This window comes from Nanorana parkeri, unplaced genomic scaffold (assembly GCF_000935625.1).
Source record: "Nanorana parkeri isolate BGI_ZX_2015 unplaced genomic scaffold, ASM93562v1 scaffold4, whole genome shotgun sequence".
NCBI lineage: Eukaryota > Metazoa > Chordata > Amphibia > Anura > Dicroglossidae > Nanorana > Nanorana parkeri.
Window position 1 is genome coordinate 5,706,411 of NW_017306272.1, and position 17,823 is coordinate 5,724,233.

Here is a 17,823-nt window from a genome sequence, read left to right on the forward strand (position 1 = left end):
TCGTGCAATAACCTGACGTTGTTCACACTACTTTGTGAGATTGACACCAAAGACTAATGTTATGATTGTATTCATTTAAAATTAAAAACAACAAATCTTCAAAAAGTTGGCAAAAGTCTGTGGAGAGTCTATTTTCAATAGTCACATCCCTTTAGGGGCACAAAGTGGCTCCATACTACAAGAGACATTATTAGACTTATGCAAAGGGAGATCAGTTGTCAGGTTCGTTCATTATGATTCACATTTCTTTTGGTCTTGGATCTTTTCTTTAGGTCTTGGACCTTTCCTTTAGCTTTGATCCTTCTGTAGCGCTTTTTCCCAGAGTCTATCAAATTCACCCGCCATGACCAATAAAGAGATTATGTAAATAAGAAGCTTTCCAAACTCTTTACTGAGATCTCACAAACTCCCATCCATGCCACACGGATCAAGAGACTTGAAACACCAAATAGACGCTGCCTAGCATATTGGCTAAGTGGCTAACATGCTTGCCTTGAAGCTCTGTGCCCTGGGTTTAGATCTCATCTAGGACACTATCTGCATTGAGAGTCTGTGTTGGTTTCCTCCAGCAATCCAACAGCATACTAGTAAGTTGATTGGCTCCCTACAGACATAGGTCCAAGAGAGCAGCAACAGACATTTCCGCTGTAAGTCCTTAACATGAATTACCAGTAGGTAGTGTTTCTTGGCAACAAAGACTTGACTATGAATTTAGAAAGTGGTGAAAAGTAAAAATAAACTCTACCTACCTGCATAAAATTCAACTTTGAGCGTGGCTTCATGCTTTCCAAAGTTTAGACTTCTAAGTTAGTGTTTTGGTACACAGGGTGCATTGGCATCTAAAAAAGGGTTTAGATAAATAAGAACAGATCCCTTTGGTCCTTTATTTTAATTTCAATAAGTTTTTATTGAGCATTTTCAGCGGTACAAAGAAAAGGTATTCAATATTGAACAACAATTCAGGTCTATTCAAGACCATAAGGACAAACCATAGGAAGAAAGATATATGTGGTGAGCCACTACAATCGGAGCTACCAACCCGTGTGGAAGTCTAGAGAAGGTCCAGGGACCTGACCATTTTGAGCTATGCGTAGATTCGTAGCACAGAGTCATGGGGGAGGTGGGTTATGCCGAGACTATAGGAACCACGGGCGCCATTTCTTTGTGAAGCCTGTCATTGTGTCGTTGCGGATTGCGAGCACCCGTTCGTATTCGCAGTGTAGCCTCAGTACCTGTAGGGTCTCTGAGACATTAGATGCTTGCAAACCCTTCCGATGTCTTGCAATTGTTAATTTGGCCGCTAGGAGGATGTGAATCACCAGCGCTCTGAGGTGGGTAGGGTATTGGTCTGTACCTAAGTGAAGGAGAGCCGGGTGGGGCTTGGGAGCAGAAAGGAAGCCAGTCACTGCAGATATTATTTGAAAGATCCCCCTCCAAAAGCGGGTAAGGGGTTTGCAGGTCCAGTAGGTGTGTAGCAGTGTGCCCGTAAGTCCACAGCCTCTCCAGCACTCCACAGAGGAAGCCGCAGACACCTTGGCTAAGCGGGAGGGTGTCAGATACCATATGAGCAAGGTTTTCTGAGGCAATTCCAACATGTCTACACACCTAGAAGCCCTCCAGGTCTCTCTGAAAGAGAGCAGCCACTGATCCTCAGAGAATGTGGCTCCCATATCCCGCTCCTAAGTCTTGATGGGAGAGGTTTTCTCAAAATTTTGCTTGTTGTGGAGGAGTAGATAGAAAAGCGAGATGCCTTTATTTTGGGGGGCGGTGGATGTGAAGTAGGATATTGCTTTAAAGGGGAGTTTGATGTGAAGATTTGTCTTGTAGCTGAGAAGATGGGCTATTTGCGATAGTATTCTCCCTGAGGGAGTTGGAATTGGGGAGAGATCTCCTGGAATTTTTTAAGCAACCCCCCCTCCGTAATGTCGGATAGGTAGGTTATACCTCTATCTCTCCAGGTTTGTAAAGAAAGATTTGGTATCAGAAGTTCCAACGAGGACACTGGTACTGGGACAGTTTTCAGCGGGACATGGGGGAAGACGGAGTCGATTAGTACTCTCCAGGCTCCCACTGATGCAAGGATGGGGGGTGATAGATTTTGTATGGGAGCGGATTCCCAGGCACGGGACATTAGGTAACGAAGCAGGTCGTTACCGGGGACCATGTCGCTTTCTATGTCTAACCAATGTTTATCGGTGGGTGGAGTGAACCAACTTTTGAGGTGAGTCAATAGTGACACTGACCTGTGTTTGATAAGTAGCGAATGTGAACTTCTAGCTCTCTTGCCCTGCCACACAAAGTCTTTGAGGCAGGACTGTAGGGCTCTCAAGTACCATAGGGGGATTACGATAGGCAATGTACGAAAGAGATATAAGAGTTGGGGCAGGTAAATCATCTTAAAAGATGCCAGTCTCACGGTTGGTTCTTTATTTTAATGACTGAGCTCCCTCTAGTATATGGCAGCCATCACTGGAGTGGATGTATTCTGGAAAGTACATGATTTACTAAAGTTTTGGAGCAAGTGGAGCAAAAAAAACAATATTTATGATCACAGTAGCCACAAAATAATATGTTTGGAGACTGTTTCTACAGAGGTGCCTCATTTGATAAATGATAGTTTTCAGGATTATACCTTCCCGAAGACCATAACATTTTAGAGAATAACCCCTTCATGAGCATGGAATTATCCCCTGTAATACTTTTGTGATAAATATTCCTGATATCAGCAATGAAATCAAACGTATGCATTAATCCTTGAAAACCATAGAGTCAGTAAACTTTTACAGGTTTCACTGACACTTTCTAAGGGCTGTACACTCACACAAAGTAAAGCAGAAATGAGCACTGTAATTAGACACTCATGAGTTCTAGCAATGGCCTGACGTACGTAATTATTATGCTGTGCCTTTGTATCATTTAATATTTTATCACAACATAAATATGTGGCTTCTATTCTTCAACCTCTCATTCTACATTCATTCCCAAGTATATCTGTTCATGGAATGATCTGCATGCATGGCTTTAATTAAAATTATCTTTATGCTAATTAAATATAATATGAATAAAGAAATTCACTAAGTTAAACAAGCACAATTAAAATCTGAAATATGTACTAACTGAACATTGTTAGTGTAGCCCGTAATTGCCATGCCTTCCAAAGAGACATAATTAATTGTGCTTCAAAAATCCTGTTTTCTTATTTCAATTTGTTGTTGTGTTCACAAACAAATTCTTCTAATTCTTTATGGTCTAAATTAGGACTTTTATATTAATTAAGACTGAGACGGTTTAAGAATGTCCTTGTTTGCAGGTGCTCTTTGTTTAAAGCCTATATATAATGAAGGAGACCCAGTAGCCACCTCTCTAAATGAGCTGAATGCACTTGAAGCTAGACATATTGACTATCAGAACAACTATGCTTTTCTCTCTGTGCACCTTCCTCACTCTTTTCGCCTTTACCACCTGCTTTGATGAGACTACAGCAACTAATCTAGAAAGTCAAGAGAAATACGATGACTTGTTTGAGGTAAGTCTATTTTGTGACTGCATTTTGTACATAGCTAAGTATATGTGGCTTGGTGTCTTATGTAAGACACCAAGCTACATATACTTCATATCTTATATAAGACACCAAGCCTGGGGGTCACTATGTTTGTGCCACTTGACTGAGTGATTATTGCAATATGGATTCCTCGAGAGTTTCAGCCAAAAAAGAAGAAGGGTTAAAATGGAATTATTGGCAAACTATAAAACAACAAATATAATACAGCCTTTTACAAGAGCTAACACATCAGTTTCAGTTTTTCTGAGGCCCCCTGTAACTTTTTTTTATTACCTGTTGATCCTGCCAGTAGATGCATTAATTTTCCACATCCTGTTTGATCTGCAGGGTAGTTTTAGATGGACATGTAGTTTTAAATGGACTTTAAAGTGGAACACCAACTCAGCTTTTTTTATTTTATTTGGATTACCCCCTCCCCATTTAAAAGAATTCCCATTTTCTACTTAACCTCCCCATGCTCCAGCAGTGTTCCCAGCTTCTTCCTCAGCCCTCTTTGAGCAAAACAGTCATGTCATCCTGCCCTTTCCCTGTGATCAATCAATCAATTACTATCAATTATATTAAATAGGGCTAGAATAAATATTAGAGTATAGTTCAGCTAATTTGCATATTGTCTGCCTTACCATCTTAAAATCTCCTTATATTAATCTTAAAATCTGTGCTTTAAGATGCTGGTTTAGAATAGAGTTCTTCTTTAAAGTGATTCTGTGTTTAAACAAAAAAGATAATATGCTAGCGAGTATAAAATGCAGGTACCTAGAGGTGCCTGTATATGCCTTGAGCAGCACACAGTCCTCACTGACTACCAGCCCATTCTAAACTCCACAGATTAATATACTTTCTGGCTGTGTCAAAGTTGCAGCTCTCAAGAGTCAAAAGGACCACTGTTTTTGGTTTGAAGGTGGGCATAGACAACAGAGGTAGGTTTGGATATATATTTTCTATACATGAGATTTTCCAGTTAAGACAAAGATAACTGCATGTTAAGTGTTTTTGTACTTTTTGTAAATTGTACAGTTTTGTAAATTGTACAGATATTGCAGGGAGCGAACAAAGATTTGCTTCGTAGTAACTGCAAAATTGTCTTTGAGATGCTCTAAGGAAAGGAAAACTCCCACTATATATAAATGGGAAAGGTCTGTTATATCCTTATTAGACCACCTTATTAGACCACCATGCAATCTAGATGACGATTTAGTTCCTATAATATTAGGTTGTTTCCAAAAGGGGTTCTGGAAGAGAAGATCCTTGTGTACGAGAAGCAACTTCAGCCCTGACCTTTGCTGAAAAATGATTGCATTCCTTAAGTGGTGTGCAATATAAACAATCAATAAGTTTAGTCCTAAAGCAATATACTGTATGTCTATCAACAGAACCGTGGGGGGCCAAGGGGTTCCCAGGGTGCAGCCAGTCAAATACATGGCAGTTGGGATGCTAGAAAATAAATTAAAAAAATGTGGCTAAGGCAAAGCACCGTCTGGTACAGTAAAATCAACTGAATCTGTTATTTGAAACCTTTTTCTGGGAAGTAGGTTAGGGATGGTTTTAACATATTGAGGAGTTTTGGTCCATATCTGTAGCCTGTAGTCTTTTTGTGTAAGAAGTGGATTAATGTTAACAAGAATAAATACAGTTGTTATGCACTTATTCTCCTAAATATTTGAATATATCTGTCCAAAGGAGTTGGTTACATGGTTGGAAAGAGACACCCAACCAAACCTCTCATTCTCCATCAGCAGAGCATTAATGATTTTTCATAATTGTCTAAATATATAAATGTGTCCTCAGTGTACAGAGTGACTTTTTCCTACAGAGAGGTCCAACGTAAGCCCTTAATTACTAGAGATTGTCTCAGCGAGGACAGCTTCAAAAGTGTCCCAGCAGGAGGCACTACAGTAACGTGCAGAGTTTAATTGCAATAATCCCCCATATCTTTCCTTACCCCATTGTTTACAGTCTTCTGACATAACCATAAGGGATATAATTTGCCGTTTCTAAGGTTTATGTCCTAAAAGAAGAGATAGATTTATTGAGGAATGATCAGAAAGAGACTTGGTGATATAGCAGAAGGGGATTTCAAGCACCTAGGACATTATGTTTGGGTAAGCTATAACCAAATCAATCCTAGATAGGGTCATACATGATTTAAGCAAGAAAATTGCCTGGAATTGGGGTATTTCCTTCCCCATATATTTCAATAACCATATGCTTTATACCTTTGAAGAAAAAAGGATGCCTCCAACTGCAGGGGTCTGAGTCTATCAAGTTTAAGGTCCTTCACAGAATTAAAATCTCCAGTGATAATAAAACAGCATGCTGGAAATTGTAAGATCTTATTACTCAGCTTGGGAAAAATATAAGTATTTACAGGCAGAGGTACATACAGTATATTACCACCAACAACATGGGAGTGTTGTGATTAAGACAATGTAGAATAACATAAGGACTCTGGCAGCTGGAAGCCATTCTAAGGCACTCAAAAGGAAACTGTTTGTGAATAAGTATGGCAACACCCCTTGCATATTTGGAATATGTAGAGTAAAAAACCCCGGTAAACATATATGCCCTTTAACATGTGGAATTTAGGCTACAATATTATAATTAGTACACATAGCTTGAACTCGATGGACCTGCGTCTTTATTGAACCTTACCTACTATGTTACTAATTATGTATTATGACTGTCAATGAACTAGGTAATTCCAAGGTTCCCCAAACAAGTGTAAAGCAGAAAAAAATAATAGACTATGTTGAGGGAAATCAAAACCATTGCTATACACACATACACTATATTGCCAAATGTATTGGGACGCCTGCCTTTACACGCACATGAACTTTAATGGCATCCCAGTCTTAGTCCGTAGGGTTCAATATTGAGTTGGCCCGCCCTTTGTAGCTATAACAGCTTCAACTCTTCTGGGAGGCTGTCCACAAGGTTTTGGAGTGTGTCTTTGGGAATGTTTGATCATTCTTCCAGAAGCGCATTTGTGAGGTCAGGTACCGATGTTGGACGAGAAGGCCGGGCTCGCAGTCTCCGCTCTAATTCATCCCAGGACTCTGTGCAGGCCAGTCAAGTTCCTCCACCCCAGACTCACTCATCTATATCTTTATGGACCTTGCTTTGTGCACTGGTGCGCAGTCACGTTGGAACAGGAAGGGGCCATCCCCAAACTGTTTCCACAAAGTTGGGAGCATGAAATTGTTCAAAATGTCTTTGTATGCTGATGCCTTAAGAGTTCCCTTCACTGGAACTAAGGGGCCAAGCCCAAACCATGAAAAACAACCCCTCACCATAATCCCCCTCCACCAAACTTTACCCTTGGCACAATGCAGCCAGGCAAGTAGCGTTCTCCTGGCAACCGCCAAACCCAGACATGTCCATGGGATTGCCAGACAGAGAACCGTGTATCATCACTCCAGAGAACACGTCTCCACTTCTCTAGAGTCCAGTGGCGGCGTGCTTTACACCACTGCATCCGACGCTTTGCATTGCACTTGGTGATGTAAGGCTTGGATGCAGCTGCTCGGGCATGGAAACCCATTCTATAAAGCTCTCTACACACTGATGTTGTGCCAATCTGAAGGCCACACAAAGTTTGGAGGACTGTAGCTATTGACTCTCCAGACAGTTGGTGACTTCTGCGCACTGTGTGGTTCAGCATGCGCTGACCTTGCTCTGTCCTTTTACATGGCCTAAAAGTTGCTCCCACTTTGTTATAATGCAACTAACAGTTGACTGTGGAATATTTAGTAGCAAGGAAATTGCACGGATGGACTTACTGCATAGGTGGCAACCTATCACGGTACCACGCTTGAATTCACTGAGCTCCTGAGAGCGACCCATTCTTTCACAAATGTCTGCATGCCTAGGTGCTTGATTTTATACACCTGTGGCCATGGAGGTGATTGGAACACCTGAATCCAATGATTTGGAGAGGGGGGTCCAATACGTTTGACAATATAGTGTACAACAACTAAACAAAAATAGTCTCACACAGAACACATAGGTTATCAAATTTTCACAGAGGGTGCCCCTGTCAGCACCCTTCCACTTGGCATCCCTTGATCAGCTGATTGAAGCATCAGGTTAGAAAATCTTCTGCCGAATGGAGCTTGCAGCCAGTCAGTACAATGCAAAACACTCATAAACATTGATAGAGAAATCTGTTACATTTTCTTCATTCAGCCCGCAGGTTGAAGGAATGAATAAAATATAACCATGTATACCCTGCTTTATAATGGCTAATAACAGCCATGACTGAGTAGGTCTAAACTCCCCCAACTCGTACCTTGACTGAGTAGGTCTAATCTTCCCCAACTCGTACCTTAACTGAGTAGGTATAATCTCCCTCAACTCATACCCTGACTGAGTAGGTCAAACTAGAACTAACAACAAGAAACATGGACCAAGAAACAGAGGTGGAAGTTGTTCACATAGCATTCACACAATGCGAGCTCCCATTAAGTAGATTGCCAGAGTGACCAATAGGTCAGGGGACCCTGCAGTTAAGGTGGAATTTGTGACTGATATAACTGTACTGTGGTTGATCTGGCTTCTGATGGCATTGGCAGACAGTAAAGATTCTTGATCCAGAAGTGCATACTTTCAGTGGTGGGGATAAAGTGTGGGGAAAAAGCCCATCATGTACAATGTGTTATGAATAAGTCATGCATTATTTTTTTATGATTTCAGTCCAGAAAGGGGTAGCTTCGTCCTGTTTCATGTGTTTTATAAAACTAGCCAGTTCAATAACTGAAGTTGAAATTACCCATAGGTAAATAAGTGATGACTTCTTCATCTCCCCTCTCTTCCCCCATTTTCCAGGTCTGTGTAATAGAGTGTTTCAGTTGGAGAGAGCCTGAAAGGAAACAGTTACTGTGTATAGAAAAAGTATAATGCTCCATGAGACTGCTTAAATGTTTACTTATACTTGAGTATAATATAAAATAAAAAATGTTTATTGTACTTACATATAATAAAGAGTTTAATATAAATATATAAAAAAAATATAAAACATTTTTCCTGTTAACAATGCTGATTGTCTGGTTGATGCTGGTCTTAAAATGCTCAGTAACATGAATCACCAAAAAAGAGATTTTCTCTTATTTTGTACAATACACTATTCCAGTGTATGAGGAAAGTCCTACATATAAAATGAAACAAATAAAAATATCTAAAATATTAGAAAGTCAATCACCTTATCATACTTAGTTATTTTAATTAACAAGAAAATTACTTTTTTCTTTTTTACTATCTGTACAGTCCAGAGAAGATTTCCAAAATGAGAGGAATGGTAATTCAGATGAATACCGATACTGGGGATCCAACAACAAAAATGACATGAACAGATACAGCAGCCTGTCCATGCAGCCTGAGAGGGAATTTCTACATGAACGAAGCCTCAAACCTGCTGCAAATCTTCCTCTGAGATTTGGAAGAACATCTGATGACAAAGTAGCCAAAAGCATTCCCAATCTACCTCAACGGTTTGGGCGTTACTTATCTGGAAAGGCCAACATCCAGTCAGTGGCAAATTTACCACAGAGGTTCGGAAGATCACAGTATAGCAACCATTTTGCTCACTCCCTTGCCACATTACCACTGCAATTTGGAAGAACGGCGCATTCTGATAGACTACAATATGAAATTAATTCTTATCCTTTAGAAATGAAAAACCCAGAAGAAGACAGTGACAGGAAGGTCATGACAATGTAAACTGCTGTCATTTTGTCATTTTGTCATACAAAGTTGATAGGTTTGCCAGATAAGTTTCATTACATCCAGATTACCGAAAGCATATTTACTTTGACAATATTTATGTGTTTTAAGTTAACAGCAGATGACCTCTACCACAAAGCAGTACTCTAAATGTAACATATACTATGAAAACATATTACAGAGGGATTCCATCACCGCAGGATACAGGACAGAGACAGCCACACTGCTGTTTTTAATGCTATTTTTTTAGGGGAAACATTGCCAGGATAGGAGGCATATGTGTACAGTACATGTAAAAAAATGCCCAAAATTTTGTCGTGAAAGCTTACCAGCAGAAAGTATTTTGTTCAGGTAAAACCACTGATTGGCTGTCTCAGCTTAAGAGTTATATTTTGAAAGTACTCTCAAGTCTTCATATGATTATCACTGCTTCTGTGTTTTCAAGGTTGGCTCCCACTTGGGCGTATTTCAGCGTGTGGAAACACACTGAATAACGCCCTACGCCCAAACAAGTACAGGAGCTTCTTTGGGGCTTATTTCCACGCGTATCCATTGGTATTCCCGAGTGTGGCTCGGGGTAAACAAATCGGTAACCCCGAGCCACATTTGGGAATACAGCCTAGGTCTTACCTTGTCCGCAATTCCCGCTGTGTCCTCTGGCCGCTGCCGTCTTTTCCGGGTTCCGTCCCTTGCGAGCGTCCGCGTCGCAGGGGGACGGAACCGGCGGGAAGTTTGAAAGGTAAAAAAAAACGAAAAAAAGAGAGAAAATAAAGGGAATAAAAATAAAAAATCATACCACCAGGGAGGTATAAAAACGAGCGTTGAATGCGTGTTTCACTGAACGAAAAACGTGCTAAAAAAAGTGCTAAAAACGAGCTGAAAAAACGCACCTATAGTACGCCCAGGTGTGAACCCAGCCTTAGGGTAGTGTGGAAGTAAAAAAAATAGCTTAGGTTTCTTGAGTCTAGGTCCCCTTTAACTACATACTGTATATACAGAGGTAGCTACACAAGAAAAATACTATGTTGCAAGTATTGTGATTTTCCCTTCACATAACTTGCTACTCTCAACACAGGCTCATGGTAAATAGAGCCATGACTATAGTTACCGATTTCCATAGCTGAGACTTGCCCATTCCATGAAAGTATAGTATTGATGTAAGGTTTTTGTGGGTAATTGAATCATGTATTAGATTTTAAAAAAAGAAACATTTAAATATTTGCAAGCTTGTATAATATTTCTGAACAGATAACGCAACAAATATGTATTATTATTTAAGGGTTTGCAGGTTGAGGGAAAGTTGGAAAGGCAAAAACACAATTTTATTAAGTATAGGGGATATTACTATTCATAAGGGACAACTAGGACCCTAGTCTTAGTCTTAACTGTGCAACACGTGTGACATTAATATGTAATAGGAGAGTAACCGCAACAATTTAAATTGCAGTTGTTGCCAAGGTTTCAGGAGTGCTACATTTCAGATTAAACTATTCGGACTTCAGGACCCATTTCTAATGCAGCATTATGGCCCTACCATGGCCATACCAAAGCTTTATTAAAAAAACAATACCAGCACATTATAAAGCACAAAGCTGTGCAATACACTTTGCTGACTTCAGGACTGCAACGTTGAATTTATTCCAGTGAATAAAAGAAATAAAAAGCAGGGAGGAAGAGAGCCCTGTCCCAAGACCTCTCTCCTCCAATCACGATGTTCTCTCTACAGCGTTATGCAGAAAGAACTTCTTGGGACACTGCAAGCTATACACCACGGCCTGTATTTTATAATATAATTGGGAAACTGCAGGCGCTGCATGGATTAAACACTTTGGTATCCAGCAGATGATGATAGTAATATCTGCTCTGTTATAAATAGGCATTGACCATCAGATTGGTGAATCTATAGTCATTTGTTGTGGAGCATTGATTGGGTAGTGTGAGAGTAAGGTTCAAGATAAAACAGACATATCCAAAATACATTTAGAAAAAAAAAATAGCGAGGCATCACACATACTAAATTTCTTCTTTATTCCAACCTCATTTTTACTAGTAATTGTAGTTTGTTTCTGTTATGATTCTTTGTGAAGTATTTTTGGCAGGGTTAGTATTATTATGAATAGAATAGTTGCACCCTCAGTGTTCTAAAAACTCTCTCTTCTATTTTTAATTGTAGAAAAGACAAGCAATGACCTTTGAATATGAGCGGAATCTCCAGATGTAGCAGCTAGCAAATCGCCCATATGACCCATCATCTGTCCAACACTGCACTTCAGACAGCCAGATATGCACTCTTTGCACATATTAGTGAAATCAGCTTCACGCTAATGTATAACCTGCTTTGAAACCAGGAGAAAAGGTGATGAACATGCAAAGCAAAGAAATGCATGAAAACTGTGATGAAAACAATTACTTAGTTATGTAAATGAAAACAAAATTTCATTATTATACTGTAAATAAAATAATAGAAGAAGTGCATTAATTGTGTTAATTACATTTATTTAGCATTTTATGCAGTTTTATAGACAGTGGTGCTAAAAAAGAAAAGAAAAACACAGGAGAGCCGCTGTGCAACCCTCACAGTGTCAGTGTGCACACAGAAGCCCTGGGCCAAAATAGCAACAATTATATGGAAGGCTATTACTCCATATACTGTATATGACAATTAAAAAAACATAATTCAAGGGCCAATAATATGCCTGATAATGCCACTTTAGTCCTAATTTCGTGGCACCAAGCCCGTAGATATGGAGACCAACTCCCTCACCCAAATGAAATGCATTTGAATACCAAACAAGTAGGAGAGAAAACTCTGGTCTTAAAAATTAAACTCGGTATGGCCATATGATGACCTCAACTATATATACTAATATGTATATTCTGCCACCATAAGCAAACTCCCATTGTTGCCTGTGCTTGTAAGTTTGGTTTGGGTGCCAAAAATATCTGGATTTGCCATAGTTGGTTAGATGAGCACCTTATGGCAAACCTGAGAAATATCAGCCCAATAGTGTCTCGGCTAGAGGAAGGCCAGGTTGTCCCATCCTTAAGTGTATTGGCATTTGCATATTTCTTTTACTGTTGTTTATACTGAAAGCTGAACTTCTGGGGAAAAAAGATTTGCTCTTTCAGTGGGTCTCCCTTCCTAATGCCAGAAGTTAACTGCTGGTTTTGCACAGGGATGATACATTAGGGGATATACTTACCTTATTCCTCACTCTCTCAGAACCAGGCACTCTCCTCCACTGTCCAATGCTCGGGAACGTAGATAGGCCCTCGCCATCCTACCGTACAATAAAGGACTTATGGTCCTGTATTGTACAGAATAATGTCAAAGACATGTGACCAGTGGCTTCAGGGTATCGGTCACAGAAGGAGGAAGCTTTCTAGAGCAAGGAATAAGGTAAGTATTTCACCTTATTCATCATCCCCTAAGCAACTTTCCAGCAGATTTCTCCTGTTCAGCCCTGTAGGCTAAAAGAGAGAAACTTAGGCTCTGTTCACACATTAGCGCTAAACATGAAAAGTAATGCAATTCAAGGTTTGCTCTAATACAGGTAGTACTCTTCAAATGTTGTAATTAGGGATGGCCCGAAACCAATACTAGTATCAGTATCGGGGCCAATACAGGGCATTTTCATGAGTACTTGTACTTGTGAAAATGCCCCGACACATAGCGCCAATGCCGGCGTTTTATATTTTTAAATAGGTTCGAGCTGCTATACAAGTGATCCGTCTGGATCACTTGTATAGCACCCTGCATGGCCCCTCCCCTCCAAGGTCCGCTCCTCCCCTGCAAGCATTGTGCTCTATCTTCTGTATTGGATGGCAGGCTCATGAAGAGAGCCTGTCATCTCTGAATGATATCACATAGGGTCTTGTTAGCCCCTGTGAGATATCAATAGTTAAGTTGAGTTAAGTGAAGAAAAAAAAGTGATAAAAAGGTAAAAAGTATTAAAAAAATAATAAAATAAATTCAAATTAAATACATACAAATAAATAAAAATTAAAATAAAAACCAACCCCCACCCCGCATCTCCGTGGAAATAAACGCTTGTGTGTGCGTGCTCTGAGTGCTGCCTTATTACACTGTGTGCCATATTGTGGTAGTGGGGCAGTAGTGCTCTCTAACACACACAATGCACATTAAAGGGTAAGTTCACTTTCCCAATAATTTGGGAAAATGGAATTACCCACTTCAATCTGGTCAACTGACACCCCCCCACTATACCTTTTTCACATACTGTCGTCCAGTGCCGCCCTGCACTCGCAAATTGCAAGCACTCGTTGGTCAGCGGCGGAGTCAGGTGACCGCGCTGACCAATGAGAAGTGCTTCTTAGCACGGTCAAATGCGGTTTTGGTTAAAACTATTTTTTGTAGCAGGACAAGTATAATCATGGATTGAGTCACGGTTCTTTATAATTATAAAGGAACTGCCCTAAAATCTTTAGTCTGTATCATTTTAGAAAAAATGTCACGCCCCGTTAAGAAAAAGTATCGGTAATTGGCATCGGTGAGTACCTGAGGGACAGTACTTGTTCTTGGTCTTGAAAAAATGGTATCGGAACATCCCTAGTTGTAATGGTAAACAACTCATCAAAATTATAACACATTGTTTTGCCACAAATCCCACCAATTAGAGAATATATGATCAATCTGTATTAGAATGTTACATACAGTATGTGTAATCATTTATGTATGTTGTTAGTTCCAAAGGAAACAAAGGCATCAAACAAGATATTAAACTGTCAAAACACCATAAATTAGTTTAACGCCTACTGTAAAGCTTTAAAAAGTTGTGGTTTATTTACTAAGGCCAAATCACACAAAGTCCCCGCAGAAATTGCTGTGTCAACAGTTTGTAAACCTGTGGTTCAAGGCTTTAGAGGAAATGAATGCATACCTGTGGTTGTCTCCACTTCTTTCTTAACACTGGCTACGGCTCAGAATTAGGTGAGATTCTGTGGAACTAGTTGTGCACCAGACATTGGTAAAGAGATGTTTTCATTTACTTAGAGTACAGCTCTAAAGCGACATACAGCTAACACCTTACAAGCATCCTGGCATGGTGGCTTTACTACCATTTGCACCTCTTGGTGTTTGTTGTGCTATTATTATAAAGGCAATTACAGACATCCCAACTCTCCCGGATGCTCCGGGAGTCTCCCGCTATTGGATAGCAGCTCCCGGCCGCCCGGGAGAGAAACACTTCCTACCGGAAAGGTTTATCTGCTCGATCGAGCAGATAAACCTTTCCCTGCGATCGTTTTTTTTTTTTCTTTTCTGACATCGGGAGCCATGGCCCGACCATCAGTCAGAAAAGAAAAAAAAAGGCATACGAATCCATAGCTAGATTCCTATTGGCTATTGCACTTTGCAATAGCCAATAGCAAACTAGGTAATGTACCCGCCCACTGCTGCTGTCAATCAGCAGAGGGGGACATTAATTTTTCTATCAGGTCATCTTCTGGTGATTGAAAGCAGCAGAGGGCGGGTGCAATAGCTAGTTTGCTATTGGCTATTGCAAAGTGCAATAGCCAATAGGAATCTAGCTATGCATTCTTATGCCTTTTTTTAAATATTCTGACGACTGCAACTGTCAGAATACTAAAAACAAAATCAGAAAAAAACCTGCAGATAGCAAAGAAGCTATTGCTTCCTGTGCTATCTGCGATCATTTCAGGGGGGTGCTCTCTCCCAGCCCCCCTAACCCCCCTCCGCGGATGGGGGGGGCGTAGAGGGCACCTCCCTGAAATGAGAAGGACACCTCCCTGAAATGGCTTCTTTCAGGTTGGGATCCCTGCAATTACATCTTGCCCCCAACAGATAACACTCAGCGTGGACTACTGTGACAGTGCTCTTGATAGCCTCTACATTATCTAGTCGTAATGAATTCAGAAAGGTTTACACACAATTGCGATGAGGATCTTTATTTTCAGACATGTGACTGTTTCAACCTCATTGGATTCAGCTAAAAATAACTGTCACCTTTTTAAAGCAAGGCTCCTTATTCTGGTGTTTTATCCTTGTGAATTAGGGCTATTGCGTTTTCTATATAATGTTAACATTCTGATTGCACAGTTTCTTTAGATTTACCTTTAGATTTAAATTTAGATCTAAATAGCCATTTCATTTGTATTTTGCCATGTGGCCTTGCAGTTGTTGGCACAATTGTTGGCAAAATTAAAGGATATTCAGGGTCGGTTCATACCATGGCGGTATGTTGTGTTCATTGCACGATACCTACAATTTATGCATACAGTACAATTGCACAGAGTGATATTTATGGAATTGAATGGCACCCCAGTGGTACTGTGTGTTGCACTGTGCTGCAAAGCATGGCCACCAAGAGGTGCATTGGGGTACAATTCAAATGAATGGCAACGCAACACCCCTAGCACACGGTAATGCATTCTAGAAGCCCTGTACGATAGCCCGCATAAAACACATGGTAATGTTATGGTGTGACTGAGCCCTTAGTCTCAACACAGCTGTGCAGGAGATTGCACCAACTACACTGCTGGTTGCCATGGATACCCAAACACTGCCTGACCAGGACACTAAAGAGCTTCTGTGTATATGAGGTCTGTTTATTTCACTCCATTTTTACACGGTGGGGACGGGGGCTGAGGTGGGTGGGGGTGGATTATTAAGTATATCTAAATCCAAGAACAAAAATGTCATATGTGCCAGCCTATCAATCCTTAGATGGGGTTTCTTTTTCCAAGCAGTGCATTTTCAGTCCTTGAAAACTTCCTGTGTACTGAACAGAAGTGTCAAACAATGCTATCAGCCTTCCATGCTACCAAACACCTCACTTCCATGCTACAGAACACCTCCCCCTTCTTGTGATGCAGATGAGAAGAGGAGGAGCTGTTTGTAGTCCAAATCAGCCTAGGGTAACAACACTTTCCCTCCCATTATACAGTAAGCGTTGTCACCACTGGCATTTATAGTGTTAAAACAAATAGGGCAGGGGTGGGCAACTCTGGCCCTTCAGCTGTTGTGGAACTACAAGTCCCATGAGGCATTACAAGACTGACAGTAACAGGCATGACTCCCAGAAGCAGAGACATGTTGGAATTTGTAGCTAAAGCACAGCTGGGGAGCCAGAGCTGCCCACCACTGGACTAGGGGCACCTCTGGGCACACAGATTAAAATGCTGAGGGGCTGGTAGGATATCATGATGACCAATATGCATCAAATCTGAGACTAAAGGTGTCCATACACTGTATTGATTGTACAGTTGCTGTACAATCTCCCTAAGATTTGCCAAACCTATGCAATGTGAGGAGAAACCTAAACAATCCAACAATCCATTTTATTTGTATCCGATGAGGTTGGCCCTTGTACTACATAGTTGATGGCAGATCTAAAGCAGATTGTACAATCAGGTTGTATAGTGTGAATGTTAATAGTTCTAAAAACTGTCACAGAGTCTACATATGATGACAAGGTCTGCCTACGCCCCTGGTTGTCACCCTGGGACAGGAAGTGTTGCAGGATAGCCAGATGAAAATAGAGGAAACAAAGCCTGAAGAATGACGACTACTGCAGCCACTATATCTAAGGACTAAAGCTGGCCATACACTAGTCAATTCCCCCATCCATGCTAAACAGTATTCCCTCTGCCAGGGTATTGTACTGTATTCTGACAGCGGTGGGTGTGCCCCTGTCACAATTCCCGTACAGTGACTGCAGCTGATTGGCTGCACTCATTGTTGGGCTGAGAATTTCCACAGGCTCATCTGAAGGGGGCCACACACTGCCTCTGGCAGCAGGACTCAGGCAGCAAGCAGTGGCCAGCTTAAGCTGCAAAATATGATATATTTCGGTTTTTGGGTATAGACACGCTTTAATGTGTGTGAGTAGTAACAAACTCTCAAACTTCTTCCCAATAACGAACCCAAATGAAACAAATATACTTTGTATACTTTGCAAAAGTAATTTACATTTTTCCGAAGGCATTTACAGCTATCATGTTCCCAAACAGCTCCATCTCTCTCAGCTGATCTTCCCTGAACTTCCTGTCCAGTACAAGATCACAAGGGACAGAGCAGTCTCCAGCAGCTGTCCATCTACTAGCTTGGAGAAGGGAAGAAAGGGGCCGAGGCTTGTCCTGCTGTGCCTGTGTGTTTGTGGAGACACACACATCTTACTAGTACACACAGGGGTGTCTCCATAGGACCTTGCAAGAGAAAGGAGCCGCCCTAAAACAGGATATCAGGGCCAGTGATCAGGAGACCGGCTGATTATGCAGGAAACTAAGGGAGTTATTCAAAAAGCTACCGAAGGCAGCCGAGTAAATAACCGAGCCGAAGTGAACAGAGCCGAAGGCTGTTCAGCTATTCACTTCAGCCCAGTACGGCTCATTTCAGCTATACATCGCCTAAAATCAGCCGTACATTAGCTGCCTTTGGTCAGCCGAAGCGTGGGGTTCACCCTAAAAATCATACCAGGCCCTTTAGGTCTGGTAGAAATTTTAAGAGGGACTCCAAATTAAAATTTAAAAAAAAGTGTGTGGGGTGTGTCCCCCCCCCCCCC

At 41.0% G+C, this 17,823-nt stretch overlaps 1 protein-coding gene across 1 annotated transcript; it reads left to right on the top strand.

Annotated features, from left to right (window-relative positions):
• The first annotated feature begins 3,374 nt into the window (after positions 1–3,374).
• Positions 3,375–11,645, top strand: NPVF (neuropeptide VF precursor). Its single transcript, XM_018576109.1, has 3 exons — positions 3,375–3,526; positions 8,825–9,262; positions 11,454–11,645. Exons 1-3 carry the CDS (start codon positions 3,377–3,379, stop codon positions 11,499–11,501), a joined length of 636 nt encoding a protein of 211 aa, XP_018431611.1. The 5' UTR covers positions 3,375–3,376; the 3' UTR covers positions 11,502–11,645.
• Positions 11,646–17,823: the final 6,178 nt, after the last annotated feature.

Excerpts from the sequence above, each read along its gene's own strand:
- NPVF (XM_018576109.1), top strand. The coding sequence starts at position 3,377 with ATGCACTTGAAGCTAGACATATTGACTATCAGAACAACTATGCTTTTC. Across the intron at positions 3,527-8,824 it reads AATACGATGACTTGTTTGAG|TCCAGAGAAGATTTCCAAAA; the intron begins GTAAGTCTATTT and ends CTATCTGTACAG. Across the intron at positions 9,263-11,453 it reads AAGAAGACAGTGACAGGAAG|AAAAGACAAGCAATGACCTT; the intron begins GTCATGACAATG and ends TTTTAATTGTAG.